A 26,821-nucleotide genomic window follows, 5' to 3' on the forward strand; every position below is an offset into this window, starting at 1 on the left:
TGTGTGGTGACAATGGTAGTCACCACACTACATGGTGAAGAGCTTGGTGTGTGGTGACAATGGTAGTCACCACACTACATGGTGAAGAGCTTGGTGTGTGGTGACAATGGTAGTCACCACACTACATGGTGAAGAGCTTGGTGTGTGGTGACAATGGTAGTCACCACACTACATGGTGAAGAGCTTGGTGTGTGGTGACAATGGTAGTCACCACACTACATGGTGAAGAGCTTGGTGTGTGGTGACAATGGTAGTCACCACACTACATGGTGAAGAGCTTGGTGTGTGGTGACAATGGTAGTCACCACACTACATGGTGAAGAGCTTGGTGTGTGGTGACAATGGTAGTCACCACACTACATGGTGAAGAGCTTGGTGTGTGGTGACAATGGTAGTCACCACACTACATGGTGAAGAGCTTGGTGTGTGGTGACAATGGTAGTCACCACACTACATGGTGAAGAGCTTGGTGTGTGGTGACAATGGTAGTCACCACACTACATGGTGAAGAGCTTGGTGTGTGGTGACAATGGTAGTCACCACACTACATGGTGAAGAGCTTGGTGTGTGGTGACAATGGTAGTCACCACACTACATGGTGAAGAGCTTGGTGTGTGGTGACAATGGTAGTCACCACACTACATGGTGAAGAGCTTGGTGTGTGGTGACAATGGTAGTCACCACACTACATGGTGAAGAGCTTGGTGTGTGGTGACAATGGTAGTCACCACACTACATGGTGAAGAGCTTGGTGTGTGGTGACATATACATGATGCCGAAGGTGGAACTGATGGTAGCGATAATGAAGATCCATAACAAGAACCTGTAAATTATGGCAGCATTATAGATGGCATCGTAAATGGTGCATTGTGATAATGATGACCAATATCAGAGGTGCACAGTACTATAAGAACAATGGTAAGCAATACTAATGATGCACAACGCTAATTGTATACAATATTTTAGGTGCACAATACTAATAATGCGCAGTACAAATAATTCTTCACTTATTTCAAGCAATACGAAAAATGCACAATGCCAACGGTGCACAATACGAATGATGCACAATGCCAGTAGTGCACAGTACGATTGATACAATGCTTATTACGAGTAATTAGTAACGAGGCACGGTACTGAAGATGCTAATGCTTCAGAATAATGTTAGATGATACTTGAGGGTGGTTCGGTTACCTCATCTTGTTCATTCATTGCTCCTCGACGGCAAAATTACACTTGAAAAGTCATATCTACACACTGAGTGACTCTTTGTTATGTGATTATCTGAACATTTAAATCTAGATATTGAGTTACTTTCTGGACATTTAAATCTGGACGCCACTCAGAACGTCAAATCAAGACGTTAGTTAACCCTTAACCCCCCCCTCCCCCACGTCAAATAAACGGATGAGTGGTTCTCTGAATGTTAACTCCGGACCTTAAGCAGCTCTCAACGTAAAATCTATATCTTGAGTGACTCTGAACTTCGAAAGCGCTGACTGGTAGTGGGTCTACTAACCAATAGTGTATGTGCACACGTCACGTCACAGGATGGAATAACTGGAAAAGTGGGCAGATGAATCTTCAACTTTCTAACCAATAGAACACAAACAGTAATGGTAAACAGAGTTAAATCGGAGGCTGCCACGGTGAAAACAGCTACAGTTCTCGCCCCGATCCATTTCTTCATCCTGATAGCAGACACATACAGAAATATAAACATGTCTTTTTTTTACAGACGACACAGAATCTGCATGAGAATCTCATCCATTGAGGACACAGGAAATCGCCAAACAGATATAATCCAAGTTATCCAATAAGCAATGAGCAAGAATATGATGTTCATTAAGGACAAATGTCAATTACTCCGTTATAGAAAACTTAAGGAAACAATAACTAGAACGGACTATACTCAAACTCTATCCTCACAATAGATTGAAAACTAATGTGAAGAATTTTGGGGGTGTCGATGTCAGGAAATTTTACCTTCAAGGATTACAACAGTGTCACTATCATATCTTGGAGTAAAATAAGAAGGAAAATGAGAACCTTCAAAACAAGGGATGCCATGCCACTGATGATCCTTTTTTAACTCACTTGTTCTCTTCAGGCTGGAATACTGTTGTACACTAACAGCTCCAGTTAAGGCAGATGAAACTGTAGATATAGGGAATGTACAGAGAACCTTCACTGCAAGTACTAGTTGAGTTAAGCTCCTTAATTACTGAAAACATTTGAAGTCCTTTAGCCTGTAATCCCTGGAACGCAGGCGAGAAAGATTCCTAGAGGGAATGACCTCAAATCTGCACATAGAAATCACTCAATACGAAAGCAAAAGTCTAGGTAGACAGTACAACATACCCTTAATGAAAAGCAGGGGCGTCATGACTACACTTAGAAAAAACACAGTAGGTGTCCTGGGCGCAAGAATGATCAACTGCCTCATATCATACATAAGAAGAGTTACCAATAGACCCCTGGCTGTCTTTAAGAGAGAACTGAACAGATACCTAAAGCCAGTGTCCGATCAGCTGGGCTGTGATTCGTACGTTGGATTACATGTGGCCAGCAGTAACAGCCTGGTTGATCAGGCCCTGATTCACCGGGAGACCTGGTCAAGGAACAGGGCGTAGGGGCGTTGACCCCCGGAACGACCTCCTGGTTGACTCTAAATATGTATAGGCTCCCTCTGGTCACTTTATTAGAGATTATTACTGAGTTTGGTTTTCTGTTGATAACTTGAGAAAGTAACTGTTGTTCGGCTCCAAATTTTTGGGATGTGAAACTTTTAATTAACTTAATTTATTATAAAAATTAATTTCCATGTAATGTCTGGGTAATGTGAATTGTATTGGTGCGAAATTGGAGAAACGGAAATACTGGTTTTTCCCGTAAAAAAAATGACTATCTTATCCGATAAGCCGCAAAAACATCAATTCCAATAACTAGAAAATGCAATATGTGTGTGTGTGTAACAGTCAACATATATACCTAATTATTTACAAGCATTTTATCTCGGGTCAGAGGCTTGAACTTGCACACACTGGTTTTTCCACGAAAACAGCAAGTCAATGTTAACTGGACTCTATACATCATACCAGACCATAGTATAGCTCTGGGCACTCAGGAAGAACTTCCTACTGTTTCCCAAAGCCAGTGGCAACAGGCAGATGACAATTTTTTTCCATTTACAAGAGATGGTTCTAGACCAGGTATAACCAGCACTTGTCCTACTTGTCCTACTCAGACAAGTAGCAACACACTCACAGTACGAGTGGTGCTTTTGAGTTTGGGTATTGACGGTCTCAGACAGGCGAACAGATACTGTAATCCATGTTATGAGAACTCTGTGAGGCTTGGTAGCAGTTGCTAACGACAGACAGGCTAACTATTACTCGTGTTGTCCCTTATTTCTAGGGGTAAGTTCATGCTGAAGTATTAGCAATATGAGTATTAAGTAGTCAAAAGCTCCTGTCTTTAAGAAGAAGCCTGACAAGTTCCTTCAAGCATTTAATGATCAACTGAGCAGCGTTGCTTACTGTTTTTCTATGTGTTGCTGACATGGTTTGGGACTAGGCTGTGGGAACGATGACTCTGGAACATTAACAACTAGTGAGCAGACAGGTAGGCAGGTTAGTATTTCAGCTGTCAGAGATCTCAAAAAAAAAAATGCTCTTCTCTAGATAATCTAAAGGCGCAATACAAATACCCTAGCAGGCTATGAAGCGTGCCATCCATACTATAAGGCAGGCCATAATTTATTTCAGGCAGGCTAGAAATAACTATAGATCTAGAAGTCGCTCAAGAAGTGTTGTGAGTTACGTAGGCAAGATGTCTCCCTCCATCTACTGCAGGAGCACCCAGTATGCTAAAAACTGCAATACTAGTAGAGGGATGAGACTGATCCCTACCCAAGCATCAAGTGCCCAGGACGACTTTGAGAATACCGAGGCAGACTAGAAATCTCAGAGAGACAATTTAGGTGGGCCTCATGCTAGGCATGACAACATAAAACATGCAAGAGTACCTTCTAATTGAAAGGGTACCTACGGAAGGAGTGCAAGAGTACCTACTGACGGAGAACAAGAGTGGCTGTGTCGCGGTATCGAGAGTGGAAGTTGGGGGAGGTAGAAGTAGAAGACTGGCTCGGAGCCGTCAGACAGTGAAGAGTTTAGTATGCGGGGACTTGTACAGGATCCCGAAGGTGGCGCTGATCGTGGCTACGATGAAGACCCACAACAGGAACCTGAGGAGGCTAGACGTCAGTGCTGGGGAGCCTAGATGCCAGTACTAATTTAAGGCTAGGTGGTCAGGTCAGTGTTGGCACCAAGGAGTCTAAAGATAAAACAGATGAGAGTCGAGGTTGTGGGCATGGAGTGACGGATGGTAACTAACAAGGTTAGTGAGGCTAGATGGTCTCATCAGCGCAGAGAAATGTGATTGCTAATGTAGGTGAGGCTCGGTGCATGCATCATGGAGGCTACATAGATGAATTATGGGAGGTTAATTTTGCTGGGAGTGTTAAATTTAATTGCTGATCATGAGACGATATTAGAGTAAAAGGATAATAAGTGCCTATTATGGTTAAAGTCTAAGATATAAGCAAGGCTGTCTACATCAAGGCTTGTTCTAATTTAATAAATTTTACAGGTACAGTAACAGAAGCGTTACTTAGGCTTCGAGTGCTCTCTCAGCTAACTGCTAATGTTGACAAGCAAACTATGAGTAGCCTCAGTCAGTCCGACAGATAATCCATAAGTGATATTAGGTGTATAGCAACCGTAATTAGTCCCAGACATGTTCCAAGAGCTTTGCGTGCTCTTAATGCCTCTACGATTGATACTTGACAAGCAATGCAGTTCTTGTTTATCATGAGAACTCTTCAGCAATATGCGATTGGTCATCAAATAAATATATGCGTACCTTATGTAGCTTACGAGAGGTTGTAGTATGCAATGAGCATTCTGGGTATTTTATAAAGTAAAGTTGGAAGAGTTCTGTCATATGAGAAAGCTAAGTTTTGTACGTAACAGAACATGTGTTATGTGCACCGAGTATTTAAAGCTATTATTCTTAACGGTACAAGTAGCACCACGACTGCTCTATGGTTATCTTTTGTGGTCGGAAACAAAGGGGTTGATTGAAGTCAAGAAGGAACTGACTGACATCAAGTGGAGAGGCTGGCGTCAGTCAGTGTGAGGTCACAGCCGACAGGTGCACTACATGTTCTAAACTTTGGGCGAGTTATTCCACTAGACTTTTGTCTTATACAAGTAATGGGTAGCTTCATTCTTTAGCCATCGATCAGACCGCATGAAGCTGGCATGTTATTAGGTTAGGTTAGGTTACAACGAAGACGATAAGAGACGATAAAAAAAAAAGTCTGCCTCGCCAACGGAAAATATGCAGCCTCTGCGCGCGTCTCATGTAAAACAATAATATATCAGCTGTTCAAGACTCCAGCAACAGTCACCCATTGCTGGACAGGCTAAGATCCTGCTCTTGGAATGCCAGGCGCCAGTGCTGGCGAGAGTAGATGCCAGAGGTAGTAAGCCTAAGAGACTGTGTTGGAAATGTTTGATGCCGGTGTGGGAAAGGCTAGGTGCCAAAGGTGGGACTGCTAAGTTCCAGCGCAGAGCATTCCAATTGGCAGTGATGGGCAACCTAAGAACCAGGGTTTTGAAGGCTAAGTGCCAGTGCTGAGTATGATCAGCACCAGCAATGGGCTAGCTAAGTGCCAGTCTTGAACAGTTCAGTGCCAGTTCTGGATAGGATAAGTGCCAGTAGGGCCAGTGCTGAGCAGGCTAGGCGCTTACTGTAATTAGAGCCTCGATTTCACACCTGTTGCTAGTGCTGATAATATTGCTATTATTATTATTATTATTATTATTATTATTACTATTTCTGCTACTAATAATACTTAAATTCAACAAGCATACAAAAGTTTTAATTTTTGTTAAAAGGTCCACAAGACAATTAACATTTCGGGTAATAGTCCCACTCAGGTTAGATTTCAAACAGTTTATATTCGACCACTGTATTAACTGCCCTCAACTAGTCACAGCAAAGCTAAGATTAGGCCTGGCCAGTCTGAGTGGAGTCCTAGCGTAACACTGAGTAATGATTTGCATACTTCTAGCAAGACAACTGTAGATTCTTGTCAAACTGGTTGCCATTATGTAATAAGGCGTTGTAGCCAGGATATAAAGAACACAAATGAGGATACAGCAGCAGTATTCACAGCATGAGTGATCATACTTATTGTGCAGTCCCAGGCAGGCCAACAGAAGGCTTCCCATCAGCCTGTGAGCACCCTGGCAGGACAGGGGGCAGAGTTCATAGACTACTAATAACAACAGGTCGTCTGTGAATAGCATCAGAGATGGTACGAACAGATTCATTCAGGAAACTATTCTTTGTAAAGAAAAGTAGCCTAAACCAGGTACAGAGTATGTAGTCAGAGTTCCCTAAAATATTCATAATTAATCCCATTATTGAATAAAAATCAAACGGACAAGGAAGTATCCCATTTAAAGTTTGAGGTAGACCTGGTTGTCATCCCGGGCAAGTTAAGAATCTCAGGGAAACTAAAGATGACCCCAAGAAATTATGAGCCATCCCGGGAAAGGCTACGAGTAATCCCAGGAAGGGCTAGAAGTCATCCCAGGAAGGGCAGGAGGCATCCAAAGCAGACTAGAAGACCTATTCCATTTATCCTACGACCGTCTTAATAATCTAGGAATCCGTTCACAGACAGAAAGCTACAATTACACCATACTTAAGGCAATCTACTTCCTTCCCAAGGGTAAGCTAGATGAGTGCCAATGTTAATTAAGACAATATTAACATGCAAGAGTATCTACTAAGTGCAAACGTACATACTTTGGGATGCAAGAATAGCTGTGTTGCGGGAGCGAGGGTTAAAGTTAGGGAAAGTTGAAGGCGTAGTCTGGCTCGAGTCCGTCAGAAAGTGAGAAGTTAGTGTGTGGGGCTTGTACAGGATCCCGAAGGTAGCATCGATCGTGGCTACAGTGAAGATCCACAACAGGAGAGTAGGAAGATTGTGAGTCAGTTCTGGAGAGCCTAGCTGTCAGCGCTGGAGGTGACTAAGTGGTCAGGTCAATACTGGGAAAACTAGGTAGTATTGTCAATTGCTGTTGTGGTTTATTCATCAGCCTTTATTATGGGCCATTATTACTGGGCCTTTATTATATTATGTTCCTTTCTATGGTTTGTTAAAAGAATATAGCATAGATTTCATGAATATTTTCAATAGTAACCATATGTGAATGATATTTAAAGAGATGTGGCTAAAACACGAAACAAAATGTCTAACCAGTCATGAGATTTTCTGAAATAATCTAAATCATTTTCTTACAATGGAACCTTTTTTTTCTGGGTCTTCATCTTCACTATTTTCATGAAAAATGGAGAACCAGAAATCGTTGCGATCTACTTAAATTCAATTATTCTCCTCCTAAAGGCTGTGTTCACGTGTTTTTCACGTATTTTTATTTTCTTTTATTAAATCTGGAAAGTGACAGGGTGGGGTTGTCAGGGGATGAAGGACACCTCTCTCTCTCTCTTTCTCTCTAGGATCACACATTATTTTCTTCCTACATCTGCCATAGTTTTCGGCCAGTTTGTAGTCCGTGAAGCTATGACTCGAACTCAGAGATGAGAAGATTCTTTTCTTTCTCAGGGAATCTTTTTGCCAAAGATAGATTATAGATACTATTAAGTAGTCAGGTCAGTGTTGGGAAAACTAAGAAGTCATGCCACCGTTGGTAAGACTAAGTAGTCAGGTCACAGGATGGTAGATGTAAGTGCTAGAAGTCTCAGTGTTATTGCACGAATACGTACAGGAAACAGTATTAGCAATGATTCTATTGTAATTATTAAGAAGATGAATTGAGAAACTTCTCAAAATTTATATTTAGTATGAATTCATTCAAACATACAAGCTAATGAAAGACAAACATTGTCACGACAGTTAGGAACAGAGACAATCTGTGAAGATTAAATTGAAACATTAACAACTATAATACACTTCGTAAAAAATATTAATACACTCTGCTACACTGAGAAAAAAAACATTATAACACAGAGAAAAACATTAACACACTGTGTCACACTGTGAGAGACATTAACACACTGTGTCACACTGTGAGAGACATTAACACACTTTGTCACACTGTGAGAAACATTAACACACTGTCACACTGTGAGAAACATTAACACACTGTGTCACACTGTGAGAGACATTAACACACTGTGTCACGCTGTGAGAAACATTAACACACTGTGTCACACTGTGAGAAACATTAACACACTATGTCACACTGTGAGAGACATTAACACACTGTGTCACACTGTGAGAGACATTAACACACTGTGTCACACTGTGAGAGACATTAACACACTGTGTCACACTGTGAGAGACATTAACACACTGTGTCACACTGTGAGAAACATTAACACACTGTGTCACACTGTGAGAAACATTAACACACTGTGAGAAATATTAACACACTGTGTCACACTGTGAAACATTAACACACACTAGCATATATTAACACACAGAGAAACATTAACACACACTAGCATATATTAACACACTGAGAAACATTAACACACACTAGCATATATTAACACACTGAGAAACATTAACACACACTGAGAAACATTAGCACACACTGAGAAACATTAACACACACTAGCACATATTAACACACTGAGAAACATTAACACACACTGAGAAACATTAACACACACTGAGAAACATTAACACACACACTGAGAAACATTATCACACACACTGAGAAACATTAACACACACTAGCATATATTAACACACTGAGAAACATTAACACACACTGAGAAACATTAACACACACTGAGAAACATTAACACACACACTGAGAAACATTATCACACACACTGAGAAACATTAACACACACTAGCATATATTAACACACTGATAAACATTAACACACACTGAGAAACATTAACACACACTGAGAAACATTAACACACACACTGAGAAACATTATCACACACACTGAGAAACATTAACACACACACTGAGAAACATTATCACACACACTGAGAAACATTAACACACTGGATCACATCTTATAACACACAAAGTATCACATAGTAAGTAAACATAGAGAAGAAAAAGAAGTTGAAATATTATTGACAGTAAATATTAGACAAAAGAACAGTCATGACAAATATTAAAAGCAACAAAACAATACTTTTCAAGAAACAGATACTGTATATAAAATTTGCAATAACTACATAATTCTTAATTAATAATCCACCCACACAGGCCACTGTCAATTATTTTATAATCACTCAAACTACTTGCTTAACCCATACAAAAAGAAAAAAAAACGTGAAATGTCCCATTCCTTGGTTTCTATTTTAAAGAAGTCAAAAAAGGCTACTTATCATTTTAAGGAACTGTCGAAATTCTTGCTTTATATAAACAGTAGATTTTCTCACATAGATTTTTAAGTAAATTTCTCTACTATTTTTTTTTGTATCTATGATCAGGTTAGATGTAGTTAAGTTAGATGGTTGTCTAGTAGTAAAAACTAACCAAATGTAACATATCTGCAAAAAGAAAAAATGTAATTGTTGTTCACGTTCACCGTACTGAGTTGTGTGTGAGGTTATGTTTACTGCCCCTTGATTAATGTGAGAAATAACAAACGTGGTGGAGATTTCATTATTTCCTTCCACAGTCGTTATTGGGCATGTATATACATATATATATATATATATATATATATATATATATATATATATATATATATATATATATATATATATATATATATATACAAATTAGAGAACGGGTGGGTCTCGAACTCGTGGCGAATAGTAATTAAGAAAATGGAGGAGGGGAGGTGAGCGAGGATGTCATTATCAGCCATCTGGTGGCAGCTTAATTACTCTTTGCCTATTTTTCCTCTCCCTTCCCTCCTTTTTCTTTCCTTCCTTTCATTCCTTTTTTTCCATCACTCCCTTCTACTCCATTTTTTCTTCCTTTCTTTATTTCCCTCGTTGCTCTTCTCTCTCTCACTCTCTGCACTGAGTATTTCCCATTATTCTTGTTCTTGTCCTTATCTATTTTGTTCTCGGTAACTTCCTGCCTTTCTTTCTTCACCTGGCGCTTCTTTCCTTCGTTCTTTCTTCAAAATGTACATTTTCAGTATCCTTTCCTCTTTGTCCCGTCACCTATCCATTCATCCAACAGTTGAACATCATCTCATCTATTCATCTCAACAAACTGATTAGACATATCCTTGCATATTTCCTTCATCCATCAAGCCTTCCCTCCCTCGACCTATTTTACTGTCAAACATTCCCTCCTTCTCTCTCTCCCTCCCTTTATATATCCATCACCTATATAGATGAAACACAAGCTCAGTTCAAGACATTTGTTGAGGAAACGTTTCGCCCCAAGTGGCTTTTTCAGCTCTAACCAGGAGGCTGGCAAGGAATGAGAGGGAAGAGGTAATCGAGGCGGTATCAAAACAATGGTATATAATACCTACAATTTGAAGAATTAGACACGTGTGCAGCAGCTGGGTATCTTTATTATGTAGAAGTTTTGCCAACGAGTGGCTTTGTGAATACAGAGCCAAAACACACGATTGAAGAGGTTGAAGATAAGGTAATCAGTCCCTCTGCCTGGAAGGAGGTTCTTAGTATTGTAATAGAACAGCTGAGGTGTAAACTTATCTTGAATACTGGTTAATCTTACTTAGAGAAAAGACTGGCTTGACTTTGGTTGCTGTTAGTCCCAATTAGACATTTTAATGAATGAAATTGGGAAAATTGAAAGACTGCTTCTCGTGCGATAATTTCTGAGAGCCTCGTCATATACTGGCTACATCTCTTCAATGCTGATTTCTGATAGCTTATTAATACAAAACCTGGTGTTTCCTAATGGAATGTTTAACTTAGTTTTGGACATAATTTGTCATGTTCACACACACACACACACACACACACACACACAACGTTCTTCTTAACTTACCTGTAAACAATGACAGCTACTTGAGTCAGCCTCGGTATCATCGTTGCCCACATCCTCACCTGCTTTATTTACCCTACAAGGAGAACCACCTCCTACTCAGTGCCGCTTCTTACACCCATCCCAGTTACTTGTCCGTCCATGTACATCACATAACTAAGGAAACTCCATTAAGTAACCTACACTTTCCTTATGAAAAACGATTTCTTACCAATATCTACCCCTTTCATCTGCTTTCCAATAACTTACTTTAGTTTGCGTATTTTGTTATTTACACATCAATAACGAGCGCCTCCTTGCTAGTATATAAAACACTCTTTAATACTGCTACCTATTTGCTATTTACTAAAGGCAATTTAACCATTTTGTCACGTACTTACGTAGCGATCTCCATCTATACCTAACTATCGATGACGTCTATCGGCTGCCTTTACGGTGGGAACCTGCAATTACTTATCGATAACGATAGCTCCTTAACATACATATAGACAAATAGGAATACCATTTGCCACTTCAAGTAGCCTTCTCCTACCTGTCAACAACGAGGGCCACTTGCTGCCACTCCAACTTAATGGTGTCACGTCGGTCCTGCTCCGCCAGTCTGATCTCATTCTTCTCAATAGTTTGGTACACCTTGTTAAGGACTCGGATGAAATGTCGCTCGAAGGTGTCCAGGCATGGATGTGCCGCCGCCGGGCAGGTGGTCGCGTGCTGACCGTGGACACCTCCCGTTAATCTGGAAAAGCCACAGAACTAAAAAAAGAGGAGCTGCTACTATCAGTAGTTTCAAGGGTTATAATACTCAGATATGGGAGCAAACCTCTCTATATTCCTTAATGGGGTAAACTAATCTTAATGTTATTGTTTAAGAGGATTAAATCCAATGTTTTAAATTTACTCTGTGTAATTTGCTGCACAAAACGTAAATAGTGGAACTAATGTACTTAAATAAATTCCCAAGGTCAATAGTATTGTCACGAACTCTACGGTCTTTGTTTGCCAGGTTTCACTAAGTCACAGCAAAATGGTTTTCCAGAAAATTATTACAATTTTAAAGAGTTTTCAAATACTGTTAAGATAATAAATCATTTAAATCCAATATATATATATATATATATATATATATATATATATATATATATATATATATATATATATATATATATATATATATATATATATATATATATATATATATATATATATATATATATATATATATATACAAAACAACCACGGGGGAAGTAGAATGATAGCTCTAGGCCTTTCGTGTTGCAATCATTAGACATGTTGATATTTTGCAATTTGTCGATGAGATCAACATTGCTCTTTAAATGGGCGTCAGAAATGTTGCCAAGCAAAGGAGTTAATATTTTTACCAACCATTTTGACAAGGCACATGATGCTGACCCTACAGAACTAATTATATATCTGGCTGGAAAACCTGACTGTGGGTTTAATCAAACTGTACATGTAAGGAAGTGTCGCAGATCTCACCGATAACTGTTTAATTAATTCCTCATTACCTCTCAGTAAGGATCTAAGTTGCTTATTAAATTGACTATTATCCGTATAATACAGGAGTCGAACGCGATTTTCAACCATATTGGAGCCTGTAAAAACCCTGTAAATTGGCTGGAAGCAAGAGTCATCTTTCCTTGTTCCTCCTCGCTTGAAAGGAATATTGTAGAATCGGCAATTATTAAGCATGATAGGCAGTCATTATACAATATCAGTGATGGGCTGTTCAAATTAGATGCATTTTTAGTTGAGGCAATAGTACACAGTTTAAAATTGGGCTCGTATACTTATTCATCAGACTGTCTTAAATGTGTCACACCGAGGAATTAGGGCATTTTTTCCTGTAGTTTCTGAAGGTTGAACCATTGTTTGCCTCAAGATTAAGTGGGATTAAAATCGGTAGCCATCTTGTCATTGCAGATGCCTCCCCTCCCCTTTAAATGAGTTTATGTTAATGAGCCGTGTTTCCTTTACGTAAAAGTCTCCCCTCTATACGTTAGGGTTTTCACTCGTCATTAAAAGGACACGTTGTTCTGTGGAGGTATAATATAACTGCCGGTGACTTCTATGTCGCAGACAATATTTATATACGTTTTTAAAGTTATTATTGTCATAGCGGAATATGACTGAATTTATTATTATTATACGTTAATTTCGTTTAGGTTATAATATCAATGCTTGTGGGATTTTTTTCATGCTATAATATTCATCCTTCTGGCTGTTGTGCCTGTGGGCACTTCCGGTACCTTCTCCTCTCTCCCTCTCTCACACCAGTGAACGCGGTCCCCTATGAACGTATTCTGCAATTTTGAAAGCGCTTGATGATGTGTTGATTGCAACACGAAAGGCCTAGAGTTATCATTCTACTCCCACGTGGTTGTTTTGCATCTTGTATCGCTCGGTTTGCGATATATATATATATATATATATATATATATATATATATATATATATATATATATATATATATATATATATATACTATGATCAGATTGATTTTCGGAGATTTATGGCAAATAATACAAAACAAAAAGATTTTCACTATGCTTATTCGGCGGAAAACACGCGTTTCTAACTTCATAGAAATGGACTGGAATCGAACCAGAATCATTGCTTGTACAAAGTCTGCTCTCTATCTCTCTATGAATTATTATGGTTACATTAGAAAGCGAAAACCTTCATTAAGTAAAGCTTGATGAAGAACTACTGCCACGTCAACTGCAGGTTTTGTTTGTACTACTTTTTTCCACTTTCAGCATCATTCGAGAGAGAGACAGTTAGACAGTTAGACAGAGAGACTGGAGCGAGTGGGACTGTACTGGAGGTATCTGAGGACACAGTCTTCCAAGCCTGGTGCTATCCTCCTCCTCTTCCTCTCAAACCCACACGACAATCTCGACCTCCTTTGATATGAATAGAAGCAATTAGGTTGGAGGAATGTCTTCATATTGCAAGACTGACTGAGTTCAATAGAGTCCTGTCATCACCAGTACACAGCGAGCATTACTGTGTGTTAGTTAATGTAGCCAGTATCTATATTGATTATTGATTGATGATTGATACAACATTGGCAGCGATTATAAACATTAAAATATGATTGTGGAGTCTTAGCTAAACAGTGGGTTCGAAGTACAAATTTCAATTGATCATTTACTCGCTTTTGAGGAGATACAACGTCTGAAAGAAAGATTTTTTTAAATTCAAGGAAAACGTTGAAAGAGAAAGCTTTTAAAAATTGACTGTGGCAATAATTCTAAAGCAGAATCGTCAGCCAGTTCAGTTCTCGGGAAGACTATTGTTACAGAAAATTCCTTTTGTTGGAGATACAGAAGAATCATGAGTGTGTCACTGCCATAACTTATTGAGGAAGCATACTGAGAATTTATCGATATCGTGGTTGGGAGGAAGCTCCATTGCTTGATTTATAATGAAACTACGACCAGCTTAGCATCTACTATGACAAACATAATGTTTAAACGCAAAATATATCACTTCCCATTCTCCTTCTCCTCTGTATGTTATTGTTTCTTATTTTTTCGATGTCAGTCCGTCCACTGATCATTTATTTAAACAATTTCAGGTCTTTTCCTCTACCGCATTATCTTTCTTTTGTTTCTTCTCTTCATTCTTATGTACTTCAGTTTTGTCTCTAAGACTTTTATGGCCCCACCTTGTGATTATTTTATGTGTGCGATTTTTCATATTTAGCCTAACATTGCGAGAGTAAATATATATCCCGAAGTAAATTCTAACCGTTCACCAACAGTTCATTTCTATACTATACTAAATCTATTCTGCATCTATACTATATATGTTATGTACCTTACAGTGTGTACCATTTCAGAGAGGCGATATGGATTGAGGTACCTGAGAGACGACCAGGTTAGCTTTGAGTCCTCTCTGAAAGCTCAGTACATGAATATATGAGTACATATGAATATATGAGTACATATGAATATATGAGTACATACATATGTACACATGAGTACATTCAGGGAGGATGGATCAAAATAGGATGATTTGAAGGGTGTAGGGGAGGAGGGGGGTAGGGATCTTCTTAGGAATGGCTGGAAAGAGGGGGAAGGTAAACGAGGTTTGATATGAGGAGGGTCTTGGACATCTCCCAGGCGTGTTCAAGCGCGTTAGATAGGAGTAAGTGGAGGTAAGTGGCTTTCATGACTTGACGTGTTGTTGGAGTGTGAACAAGATAACATTCATGAAAGGATTCTCCGAAACAGGTTAGCTGGACTTGTGTCCTGGAGATGGGAAGTACAGTGTCTGCACTCTGTAAGAGGTGTGGGGATTTTGTAGTTTGATGGGGCATCTGAGCTGACACATCGGTACACTTCTGGCAAGACAGTGATAGAGCGAAGGCAAAAGTATTTCTTCTTTTTCAGTTCACCCTACTTCGATGGGAGACGGCCAGTATTTAAAAATATAAGCATATCCATATTTTTGGTAGCAGTATAATTTAGACAGGACTGGGCATTGAAATGAGTAGAGGAAGGATAGTTCTTCCTATGCAAATTAAAGTGTGTGAAAAAAAGAGAGAGAGAAAAAGGAGCCCCTTCCTCCAGGTCTCACCTCGTAGGAGGAAGACCTCCGTTCTCACACTTCATCTCGGGGTCCAGCATCCGGTCTGTCATCTCCAGGGTGATGGGTCCGCACTCACGCATTCCAGTGAATCCCTCGCCCTGGGGGGTGATGGAACAGGGTCACGTCAAGCAGGAGACTATTGTAGTTGGATATGAATTCATGGACACATAAATGACTTGGGTTACGGATCTGCAAGATGTTGGAAATTCCCAGAAACCTCTTGATGTTTAACTAAAGATAAAAATATAACGAAACTCTCTAATCTTTGTATCTCAGACGTAATAGCAATTAACAAAGTCTCATATTTAGATTAACTCGAGCTAAATACTAATAAAAAACATGAACTCCAGACCAGAATTCATATAAAGATATTGGCAAGTGACTTCAAGAAAAACTACCAAAAAATAGTTAAATGTTGCAAACAAATTACCCACAACCTCCTGAAAATTTCCATACATACTTAACACTCAAATATTACCAGTGATCCGATGAATATAAACAAAGTTCAGTTCAGTAATAGATTATAATTTGAACCCCTCATTCTTACCAATATAAACTGAAATTATGAGTGTAACCATTAGCTCAAGTTATACGGGATTCGACCCGCGGTTCACAGGGAGGAAACCACAACAAATTACAACAGCACGACAAAGGTTGACAACAATCATACCTAGTACAAGCAAGTGCTGGTGAGCATCCACACTCATCCATCAAGCACGGAAACATGTACACTTATCCATCAAGAATCAAACATTGGCACTCATCCATCAAGAACCAACAATTCAACACATCCATCCAACACCAAACATCTACACTCATAGATCAAACATAAAACATTGACAATTATCCATCAGACACCAAATAAGGATACCTGTCCATCATATACTAAACATCCACACCTATTACTCAAGTCCTAAATGTTCACACCCATTTCGTTAGCACAAAACACCCTTAAACATCCCTCAAGCACTAAGCATCCACACATGTCACTCAAACACTAAATATCCACACCCATCACTCAAGTGCTAAACATCTCCACTCATCACTCAAGCACTGAATATCCACATCCATCTCCCAAGCACTGAACATCCATCATTCTGGTGTCACACTGTCACTACATTTCCTAGGTTCTATTCCGCAACAAAAATCGACCTCAAAGATTTTCTTTACATTGGCAAACTTGTGTCCCTGGCCTCCCATGGGGTCTGGAATGTCTAGACGGATGCACATCATCTTGGCCATATAACTGAAGACAACTTTCTTGACGAAGGCTGGCACTTCCCTCCCTCTCATGCCTCGGTGATGAATGTTCAATGTCACCACTGACAGCCCCGTCGCGAAAGATACCAGGGAGATAGTGACTCCGTAGTAAAGCCCTGTGAGGGGGGGAGGGAGAATATGGCGGTATAGTGGTGTTGACGATTGTTAGTGATGGTATTGGTGATGGTGGAGGTGGTGGTGGAGAGTAGTGCGATAGTGTGAGTGGTACTGGTAGTGATGTTGGTGACGAGGGGTGAGGGTGGTAGCTGTGGTGAGTGTGTGTGTGTGTGTGTGTGTGTGTGTGTGTGTGTGTGTGTGTGTGTGTGTGTGTGTGTGTGTGTGTGTGTGTGTGTGTGTGTGTGTGTGTGTGTGTGTGTGTGTGTGTGTGTGCGTGTGTGTGTGTGTTCCCACACACACAGGGGAATACACACATATAATGCAGACGCGTTTCCATCGCAACATAAATGGCGAAATCTTAAAATTATTGGTGACCTCTTTCACTGTGAGTTCAGGTTGTCGAGACGTGCTGTCGCAAGTAGGTCATGGTAATAGGTTAGCCTATTATAGAGTTGCATAAGATACCCTCTGTACCAAGATTCCATGATGATGCTGTGTCAGACAAACGTCACTTTAATGAGGATAATACATCTATTCCTAATATTAAAATCGCCTGTCCTCACATTCTCAATATTTCACCTGCTGCACAGGCGAAATTTTTTGCCGAAAAATAGCTACCCAAGTGTTCCACACGTATCTTACTCATTTACCAACATCCTGGCTGATCACTGTAACTATAACTACAGATTACCTACAGGTCTGAACTGCTGAGAATATTACAGACTTGTCGTCAAAGGCTAACTAACTACTTGAGAGCTGGGAAGATGCGGGCTACGCCGGGCAATCAGGGGAGTTTGTGTGCAGTGTAAATGTGTCAGACTAGAAGGTAAGTGAAAGAGGAGTCAAGGGGCTGCTAGTTGTGGCAACTTTGAAGTTGGATGAGTCAGTAAACTGGGTATCACTTTGTGGAAACTAGTATTCATGGACAACAATTTAGTGAAAAACACACACATTAAAGTTTGTTTAACTGACATTAAATTATAGTTCACACTTTTAGTCACTTTTCATTTTCTAGTGTGTGAAAATGTTAAGAAATGCGTAAAGCAAAAGTTAATTGAGCGCGTTGTTCCAATAGGTATATTAATTTATGATCATTGTTCACTATCTGATGTCCCGTCTACCAAAATTTAAAAAAAAATAGCCTCCACTTGCCAATGCTCACAAGCCTCGTACTGACCAATGAGCGGAAGTTTTTCTGAGGTGGGCGGCATGGATTCGCCAATCACCATGAGGAAGACTGTCATGGAGAGGAGTGTGGTGATGCCTAGAGTCACCTTCTCGCCGGAGTCGCTGGGCATATAGAAGCTCATGAGTGCGATGCCAGTAATCAACACGCAAGGCAGGATCAAGTTGAACACTGTAATGGGTCAAGGAAAGTTATTAGCGACAAACTAGTTATGTAGACAAAGATACTTTAGGGATAGTTTGTTTGGTTTTATCGCAATGCATTTTGGTCATCACTGCCGCATCTTCTCTGTACACTAACACCAGGAATTCTTTTATTTCTAAATACGGCGTTAATATAAATTTTCAGTGTATGTGTACATGAACCAAAAGGGAAAAAAACACAAAAATGACATGAGTATTATATATTTCGTCCTCACTCTGAACCACAACAAAAAATGCATATTTCTGTTTGATCGTCTCCTAGTATATTTGCTTGTCATTTACCATTGTGTATTACACTTTTGTGTAAGGTTGCTAGTGGTTCAAGGAATAGTCAATGACCGGGCTTTACGGGAGTCACAATATTGACTGGAAATATAATCGCAGTGGCCACTTTATTAGGTACATCCTTCTATTACTGGGTCGATCTTCCCCTTTGATCCGATAACAGTCTGAATTCTTCGTGGCATGGATTCAACAAGGTTCTGAAAACATTCTTTGGAGATTTTGTTCTATGTTAATATGATAGTATCATGCAGTCGCTGCAGATTTGTTGGCCGCACATTCATGCAGCGAATCTCTTGTTCCACCACATTCCGAATTCTGACCGTACTATTTGCGTGCTGCAGTAGAAATTGTGATTCGTCAGACAAGTTTTGGTGATACTGAGCCAACTGAAGCCTAAACTTCCTTTTCTTAGTTTACAGAAATGGAGCCCAGTGTATTCTGCTGCTGCTGCTGCTGCTGCTGCTGCAACCCATCCACTTCTAGGTTCGACATGTTGTGCACTCATGGCTGTTCCTCTGGATCCACGCATACAACTGTTGTAACGTGTGGTTATTTGAGTTACTGTTGCATTCCTGTCCCCTTGAACCAGTCATTGGACTGATTTAAACACTGGACTGAAGAAGCCACTGGCTGGCGAAACGTTTCCAGGATACAGATACCCAATTGTTGCTCAAGTATATCAGTTATCAAGTTGTCGTATTTCTAAACCATTTATTTAAGATGCACAGGTGTACCTAATAAAGTGGCCACTGAGTGTATTAATGAAGTTCTACGTCTGAAGTCAGGACTCGTCCGTCAGAGGTTAACAAATATCTATTTAATGCCCAAAGGTAAATGTTCACATCAGCTCTGAGTGCACACAGAGGTTATTAAACCTTCAGAACAAGGCATCTCATAATGATAATGAATCATTGCAGGTAAAAAAAAAAGATAAAGAAGTGAGTGAATATAAAGCGTGAGCTGGGAGGGAATATAGTGGTGCGATGTGAGGCCAGCTGGGGAACACATGCTACCTTTGTTTGAGCAACGTTAATCCCTTGAGAAAACTATTGACCACCTTCCCCGTTCCAGGACCAGGCGAGACCTGGATTGCTGAAACGATACAGACTATACCGAGTACGTACAGTTGAACAGGTGAACCTAGGCCTACACATCAGCAGAATAACCACAGCAGCGTATTTGCAACTAATAAATTTATGAATAACATTCAGAAACCTAGAAAATAAATTTCCCATGAATACCAGTCCTACCCTAGAGAATGCACCACCAAAATGATTAAGCAAGTCAAGAAACCAGAAAAAGTTCAGTGGTTACTTAAGTGACCAAGACGGAAGGTGAATAATCTATGAAAAAAAAATAAACTAACTCAAGCACAGAGAACAGCAGTACCAAGGAAGACAAGTTCCCATTACGACGACCTGATACTTAGGATTCAATAGTACTGACAGGGAATGAAATGTTAGAACAGAGAGAAGGCAGCACAGATAATACCGTGAAGGAAGTACGTACTTCTTCAGCTTGAGGGTGTGTGGAAACCCTGGATGAGAAAATGGGGAAGGAATGCTTCATACACAGTTTCAATAATGGGTACTCACCGTAGAAGAGGGGTCGCCTCCTGAGAATGATGTGGTAGGTAATATCAGGATAAGGCGCCTCACAGCACGAGTAAAACACCACGTTCCTCTCTACGATCATATCAATCAGATCCCACTCTCCATTGGTCACATAATTACTCAGGTCACCTTCCTCTGTCTGGATGACCAGGTTCACCTGTGGGTGGCAGGGAGACGGGTGGGTGATGAGTGATCATTGTGGGTGGCAGGGAGACGGGATGGTGGTGAGTGATCATTCGGGGTGGGTGGGAGACGGGTGGGTGGTGAGTGATCATTGTGGGTGGCAGGGAGACGGGTGGGTGGTGAGTGATCATTGTGGGTGGCAGGGAGGCGGGTGGGTGGTGAGTGATCACTGTGGGTGGCAGGGAGACGGGTGGGTGGTGAGTGATCACTGTGGGTGGCAGGGAGACGGGTGGGTGGTGAGTGATCACTGTGGGTGGCAGGGAGACGGGTGGGTGGTGAGTGATCACTGTGGGTGGCAGGGAGACGGGTGGGTGGTGAGTGATCACTGTGGGTGGCAGGGAGACTGGTGGGTGGTGAGTGATCACTGTGGGTGGCAGGGAGACGGGTGGGTGGTGAGTGATCACTGTGGGTGGCAGGGAGACGGGTGGGTGGTGAGTGATCACTGTGGGTGGCAGGGAGACGGGTGGATGGTGAGTGATCACTGTGGGTGGCAGGGAGACGGGTGGGTGGTGAGTGATCACTGTGGGTGGCAGGGAGACTGGTGGGTGGTGAGTGATCACTGTGGGTGGCAGGGAGACGGGTGGGTGGTGAGTGATCACTGTGGGTGGCAGGGAGACGGGTGGGTGGTGAGTGATCACTGTGGGTGGCAGGGAGACGGGTGGGTGGTGAGTGATCACTGTGGGTGGCAGGGAGACGGGTGGGTGGTGAGTGATCACTGTGGGTGGCAGGGAGACTGGTGGGTGGTGAGTGATCACTGTGGGTGGCAGGGAGACGGGTGGGTGGTGAGTGATCACTGTGGGTGGCAGGGAGACGGGTGGGTGGTGAGTGATCACTGTGGGTGGCAGGGAGACGGGTGGGTGGTGAGTGATCACTGTGGGTGGCAGGGAGACGGGTGGGTGGTGAGTGATCACTGTGGGTGGCAGGGAGACGGGTGGGTGGTGAGTGATCACTGTGGGTGGCAGGGAGACTGGTGGGTGGTGAGTGATCACTGTGGGTGGCAGGGAGACTGGTGGGTGGTGAGTGATCACTGTGGGTGGCAGGGAGACGGGTGGGTGGTGAGTGATCACTGTGGGTGGCAGGGAGACGGGTGGGTGGTGAGTGATCACTGTGGGTGGCAGGGAGACGGGTGGGTGGTGAGTGATCACTGTGGGTGGGAAGGTGCTTGCTGGGTACTAAGCGTTGTGTTGGCAATGAGGTACATCAGTAGGTGTGAAAGAGATGGATTAGAGATTAGTGCATACCTGTGTATGGTAGGAAGATGGGTAGAAGGAGGATGTATCCTTAATAGTCATTGAGAGGAACCCAGGAGCTATTGCTAGATCATTCCAAATAGTCAGTTAAACAGACTTACACAAAAGCTCATCCCACTCCCGCTATCTCAAACAAGTTATTACAAATAAACTAAATTCATACAATAACGGTCGTATCATAAATATCCAGATTGAAGAGGATGTGACCACCAAACCCTATTCTAAACATGATGTACGATTACATGTATATGCGAGTATGAGTGTATGACATAAATTAACCCATCTTACCGACAATAACACAGAAGCTATGAGGACCTCTGAATATTTCTGCCTCACATTGAAGCCGTCTTCAGCAGACTCCACATTCCTTCCATTTTATTTCCTTCAAGTGGGTTCTCCTGTGTCACTGGCCAGAGTGTATTGCACTTTTGAATTTATATAAATAAGTCTGAGTGTTTTTGAATGCTTGAGGACATATGAGTATAAATATACGAGGATTTAAATGTGAATGTTTGAGAAAAATATGAGAAACTAGAGATTGGGTATACATACGTATATATGTATGAGCAGGGGTATGAGAATGAATATAAGTGTACAACAGGGACAAGTGGGAAGAAGTGAGGTGAAGCAGCAAGAGCCGACGTGTTATGAAGTGGGTGGACTTCTACTCAAGTCTAATTTTAGCTGGTCATGAAATTGCTTCACGCCGTCAACACGCCTGCCAAAAACGAAAACAATTTTTTAAACCCTAATCTGAAAGTTACAAACCCATTAAAATGTTTCTCTCCGAGAATTCCTTTAAGGATTTCCATTCCTTTAACCTTTTATGTTATAAGCTATTTTGCGAGTGAATTATTTCTGCGCCTTTGACTAAAGGATTGCAAGTTAATATGCAAGAAGAAACCAAAATAATTTAGTCTAGCAAGCGAGGACTTTCTCTAGTAAATTATTATATTCTAACTTGGACTAAACTCCAAATACTAAGTACCTACAATACTCTTTAATGGGTATATACACCGAGAGATATACCTGGAGAGGGTTTCGGGGGTCAACGCCCCCGCGGCCCGGTCTGAGATCCGGCCTCGTAGTGAATCAGGGTCTGATCAACCAGGCTGTTGCTGCTGGCCGCACGCGAACTGACGCACGAGCCACAGCCCGGCTGGTCAGGTACTGACTTTAGGTGTGTATATCTAGAACAAAAAGGCACAATACCGTGACTGAAATAACCCGCACATAGGAGAGAGGAGCTTACGACGACGTTTCGGTCCGGCCTGGACCAGTGTGACTTTGTAAATGGTCCAAGTCGGACCATTTACAAAGGTCCTCCTTCAGCTCCTCTCTCCAATCTGCGGGTTGTTTGTGTATGATGTGTATATCTCACTGTATTTACTTCAAGAGTTTAATCTCTGCAGGCTATATGCAGTCTTAATGACCCTTCTACAGTCAAACTGCTTTCAACCCAAAACAAACATGACGCTTAAGATCGAGTAGTCTCAAGTAACTTTATTGTCTTTGATGCCTTTTCTTCCCCTGATTCCATTTTTCTTGTTTTAAGGCTTGGGTTAAAAGGGAGAGTGAGTGGGAGCCTAAGGAGACTATGGAACAAACTCACCATCACACGGGAGTATGAGCGGCAAGAAAAGGTTAGTGACCGTTGAAAGGAAGTTTATGAGACAACCACCGTCTTGGTCAACCATCTCCTGCTTCCGGCTGGTGGCTTATTTACCACCGCAGCCTCCTCCTACGCCTCCTCTTTCTTATTCTCAGTCTTTTCCTACTCTTCTTCTAGTCCTCTTTCTTATTCTCATTCTTTTCCTACTCTTCTTCTAGTCCTCTTTCTTCCTTTCTTCATCTTTTCATTCTTATTTTACTTCTACCACTTATTAATCCTCCTCCTCCCTTCCTTATCCTCTTCCTCCTCCACCGCTTCTCCTCCTCTTCTTCCTTCTCCAGCCCCTCTTCCTCCATCGGTTTCTTCTCTTCTTTCTCTAAATCATTTCTTTCGTCTCCTTCTTTAGCTCGTCCTCCTCTTCATCCTTCTTTTGCTTTTCCGTCTTCGTCATAATCTTCCTCTTCCCGCTCTTCCTTTTCCTTCACTTCTTTTCTAGTCTCCAGCTCCTTCTTCTTTCTCTGCTACTCCTCCTCTTCCTACTTGTATTCCTCCTTCTCTTTCTCAATCTCCTCATTCTTCCTCTTCTCCTCTTGCTTTGCTCCTCCTTCTCTTCCTACTGGTCCTTCTTCTCGACCTCCTTCTCCTCCAACTCCTCTTCCATGTCCTCCTCTTCTTCATTCTCAATTCTTTCTTCTTTTCCTCCTTCTCTTCCCATATGTTCTCCTCCTCAACCTCCCAGTCATCGTCCCCTACTCTTTCTCCATCTCCTAATTCTTGTTCTTCTTTTCTTACTCCTCGTCCTCTTCCTCACCTTCGTATTGCTCTTCCTTCTCCACCTCTTCCTCCTGGTCTTCCTCCAGCTCCTCCTCCTCCTCCTCCTCCTGCTCCACCTCCTCCATGGAGTGACGTTTAGGGATACAATTCAAAGTTGGGAGAAGTTATAGAGTTTTTCTTTGCAGTTTCTCACTTCCCTCGAGGGTGATCACTGCAGTGTAGTCCAGTGTGTCAGGCTATCACTGCAGTGTGGTCCAGTGTGTCAGGCTATCACTGCAGTGTGGTCCAGTGTGTCAGGCTATCACTGCAGTGTAGTCCAGTGTCAGGCTATCACTGCAGTGTAGTCCAGTGTGTCAGGTTACCACTTCAGTATAGTCCAGTGTGTCAGGCTATCAATGCAGTGTAGTCCAGTGTGTCAGGCTATCACTGCAGTGTAGTCCAGTGTGTCAGGCTATCACTGCAGTGTGGTCCAGTGTGTCAGGCTATCACTGCAGTGTAGTCCAGTGTGTCAGGCTATCACTGCAGTGTAGTCCAGTGTGTCAGGCTATCACTGCAGTGTAGTCCAGTGTGTCAGGCTATCACTGCAGTGTAGTCCAGTGTGTCAGGCTATCACTGCAGTGTAGTCCAGTGTGTCAGGCTATCACTGCAGTGTAGTCCAGTGTGTCAGGCTATCACTGCAGTGTGGTCCAGTGTGTCAGGCTATCACTGCAGTGTAGTCCAGTGTGTCAGGCTATCACTGCAGTGTAGTCCAGTGTGTCAGGCTATCACTGCAGTGTAGTCCAGTGTGTCAGGCTATCACTGCAGTGTGGTCCAGTGTGTCAGGCTATCACTGCAGTGTAGTCCAGTATGTCAGGCTATCACTGCAGTGTAGTCCAGTGTGTCAGGCTATCACTGCAGTGTAGTCCAGTGTGTCAGGCTATCACTGCAGTGTAGTCCAGTGTGTCAGGCTATCACTGCAGTATAGTCCAGTGTGTCAGGCTATCACTGCAGTGTAGTCCAGTATGTCAGGCTATCACTGCAGTGTAGTCCAGTGTGTCAGGCTATCACTGCAGTGTAGTCCAGTGTGTCAGGCTATCACTGCAGTGTAGTCCAGTGTGTCAGGCTATCACTGCAGTGTAGTCCAGTGTGTCAGGCTATCACTGCAGTGTAGTCCAGTGTGTCAGGCTATCACTGCAGTGTATTCCAGTGTGTCAGGCTATCACTGCAGTGTAGTCCAGTGTGTCAGGCTATCACTGCAGTGTAGTCCAGTATGTCAGGCTATCACTGCAGTGTAATCCAGTGTGTCAGGCTATCACTGCAGTGTAGTCCAGTGTGTCAGGCTATCACTGCAGTGTAGTCCAGTGTGTCAGGCTATCACTGCAGTGTAGTCCAGTGTGTCAGGCTATCACTGCAGTGTAGACCAGTGTGTCAGGCTATCACTGCAGTGTAGACCAGTGTGTCAGGCTATCACTGCAGTGTAGACCAGTGTGTCAGGCTATCACTGCAGTGTAGTCCAGTGTGTCAGGCTATCACTGCAGTGTAGTCCAGTGTGTCAGGCTATCACTGCAGTGTAGTCCAGTATGTCAGGCTATCACTGCAGTGTAGTCCAGTGTGTCAGGCTATCACTGCAGTGTAGTCCAGTGTGTCAGGCTATCACTGCAGTGTAGTCCAGTGTGTCAGGCTATCACTGCAGTGTAGTCCAGTGTGTCAGGCTATCACTGCAGTGTAGTCCAGTGTGTCAGGCTATCACTGCAGTGTAGTCCAGTATGTCAGGCTATCACTGCAATGTAGTCCAGTGTGTCAGGCTATCACTGCAGTGTGGTCCAGTGTGTCAGGCTATCACTGCAGTGTAGTCCAGTGTGTCAGGCTATCACAGTGTGCAGTGTGTAGTCCAGTGTGTCAGGCTATCACTGCAGTGTAGTCCAGTGTGTCAGGCTATCACTGCAGTGTAGTCCAGTGTGTCAGGCTATCACTGCAGTGTAGTCCAGTGTGTCAGGCTATCACTGCAGTGTAGTCCAGTCCAGTGTGTCAGGCTATCACTGCAGTGTAGTCCAGTGTGTCAGGCTATCACTGCAGTGTAGTCCAGTGTGTCAGGCTATCACTGCAGTGTAGTCCAGTGTGTCAGGCTATCACTGCAGTGCTATCACTGCAGTGTAGTCCAGTGTGTCAGGCTATCACTGCAGTGTAGTCCAGTGTGTCAGGCTATCACTGCAGTGTAGTCCAGTATGTCAGGCTATCACTGCAGTGTAGTCCAGTGTGTCAGGCTATCACTGCAGTGTGGTCCAGTGTGTCAGGCTATCACTGCAGTGTAGTCCAGTGTGTCAGGCTATCACTGCAGTGTGGTCCAGTGTGTCAGGCTATCACTGCAGTGTAGTCCAGTGTGTCAGGCTATCACTGCAGTGTAGTCCAGTGTGTCAGGCTATCACTGCAGTGTAGTCCAGTGTGTCAGGCTATCACTGCAGTGTAGTCCAGTGTGTCAGGCTATCACTGCAGTGTAGTCCAGTGTGTCAGGCTATCACTGCAGTGTAGTCCAGTGTGTCAGGCTATAACTGCAGTGTAGTCCAGTGTGTCAGGCTATCACTGCAGTGTAGTCCAGTGTGTCAGGCTATCACTGCAGTGTAGTCCAGTGTGTCAGGCTATCACTGCAGTGTAGTCCAGTGTGTCAGGCTATCACTGCACTGTAGTCCAATATGT

General features: G+C 42.3%; 1 protein-coding gene across 1 annotated transcript in view; it reads right to left on the reverse strand.

Annotated features, from left to right (window-relative positions):
• Positions 1–559: 559 nt before the first annotated feature.
• Positions 560–26,821, reverse strand: part of LOC138854301 (neuronal acetylcholine receptor subunit alpha-10-like) — a 287,750-nt gene continuing 261,488 nt past the window's right edge. The window contains exons 7-12 of the mRNA XM_070096542.1: positions 20,312–20,486; positions 18,220–18,399; positions 16,836–17,041; positions 15,654–15,763; positions 11,581–11,784; positions 560–823 (exon numbers count right to left, since the gene is read on the reverse strand). Of these exons, the coding sequence (XP_069952643.1) occupies positions 733–823; positions 11,581–11,784; positions 15,654–15,763; positions 16,836–17,041; positions 18,220–18,399; positions 20,312–20,486 (966 nt within the window). The 3' untranslated portion in view covers positions 560–732. The remainder of the gene's footprint in view (positions 824–11,580; positions 11,785–15,653; positions 15,764–16,835; positions 17,042–18,219; positions 18,400–20,311; positions 20,487–26,821) is intronic.

The sequence above is a fragment of the Cherax quadricarinatus genome, chromosome 54, assembly GCF_038502225.1.
Source record: "Cherax quadricarinatus isolate ZL_2023a chromosome 54, ASM3850222v1, whole genome shotgun sequence".
Lineage (NCBI taxonomy): Eukaryota > Metazoa > Arthropoda > Malacostraca > Decapoda > Parastacidae > Cherax > Cherax quadricarinatus.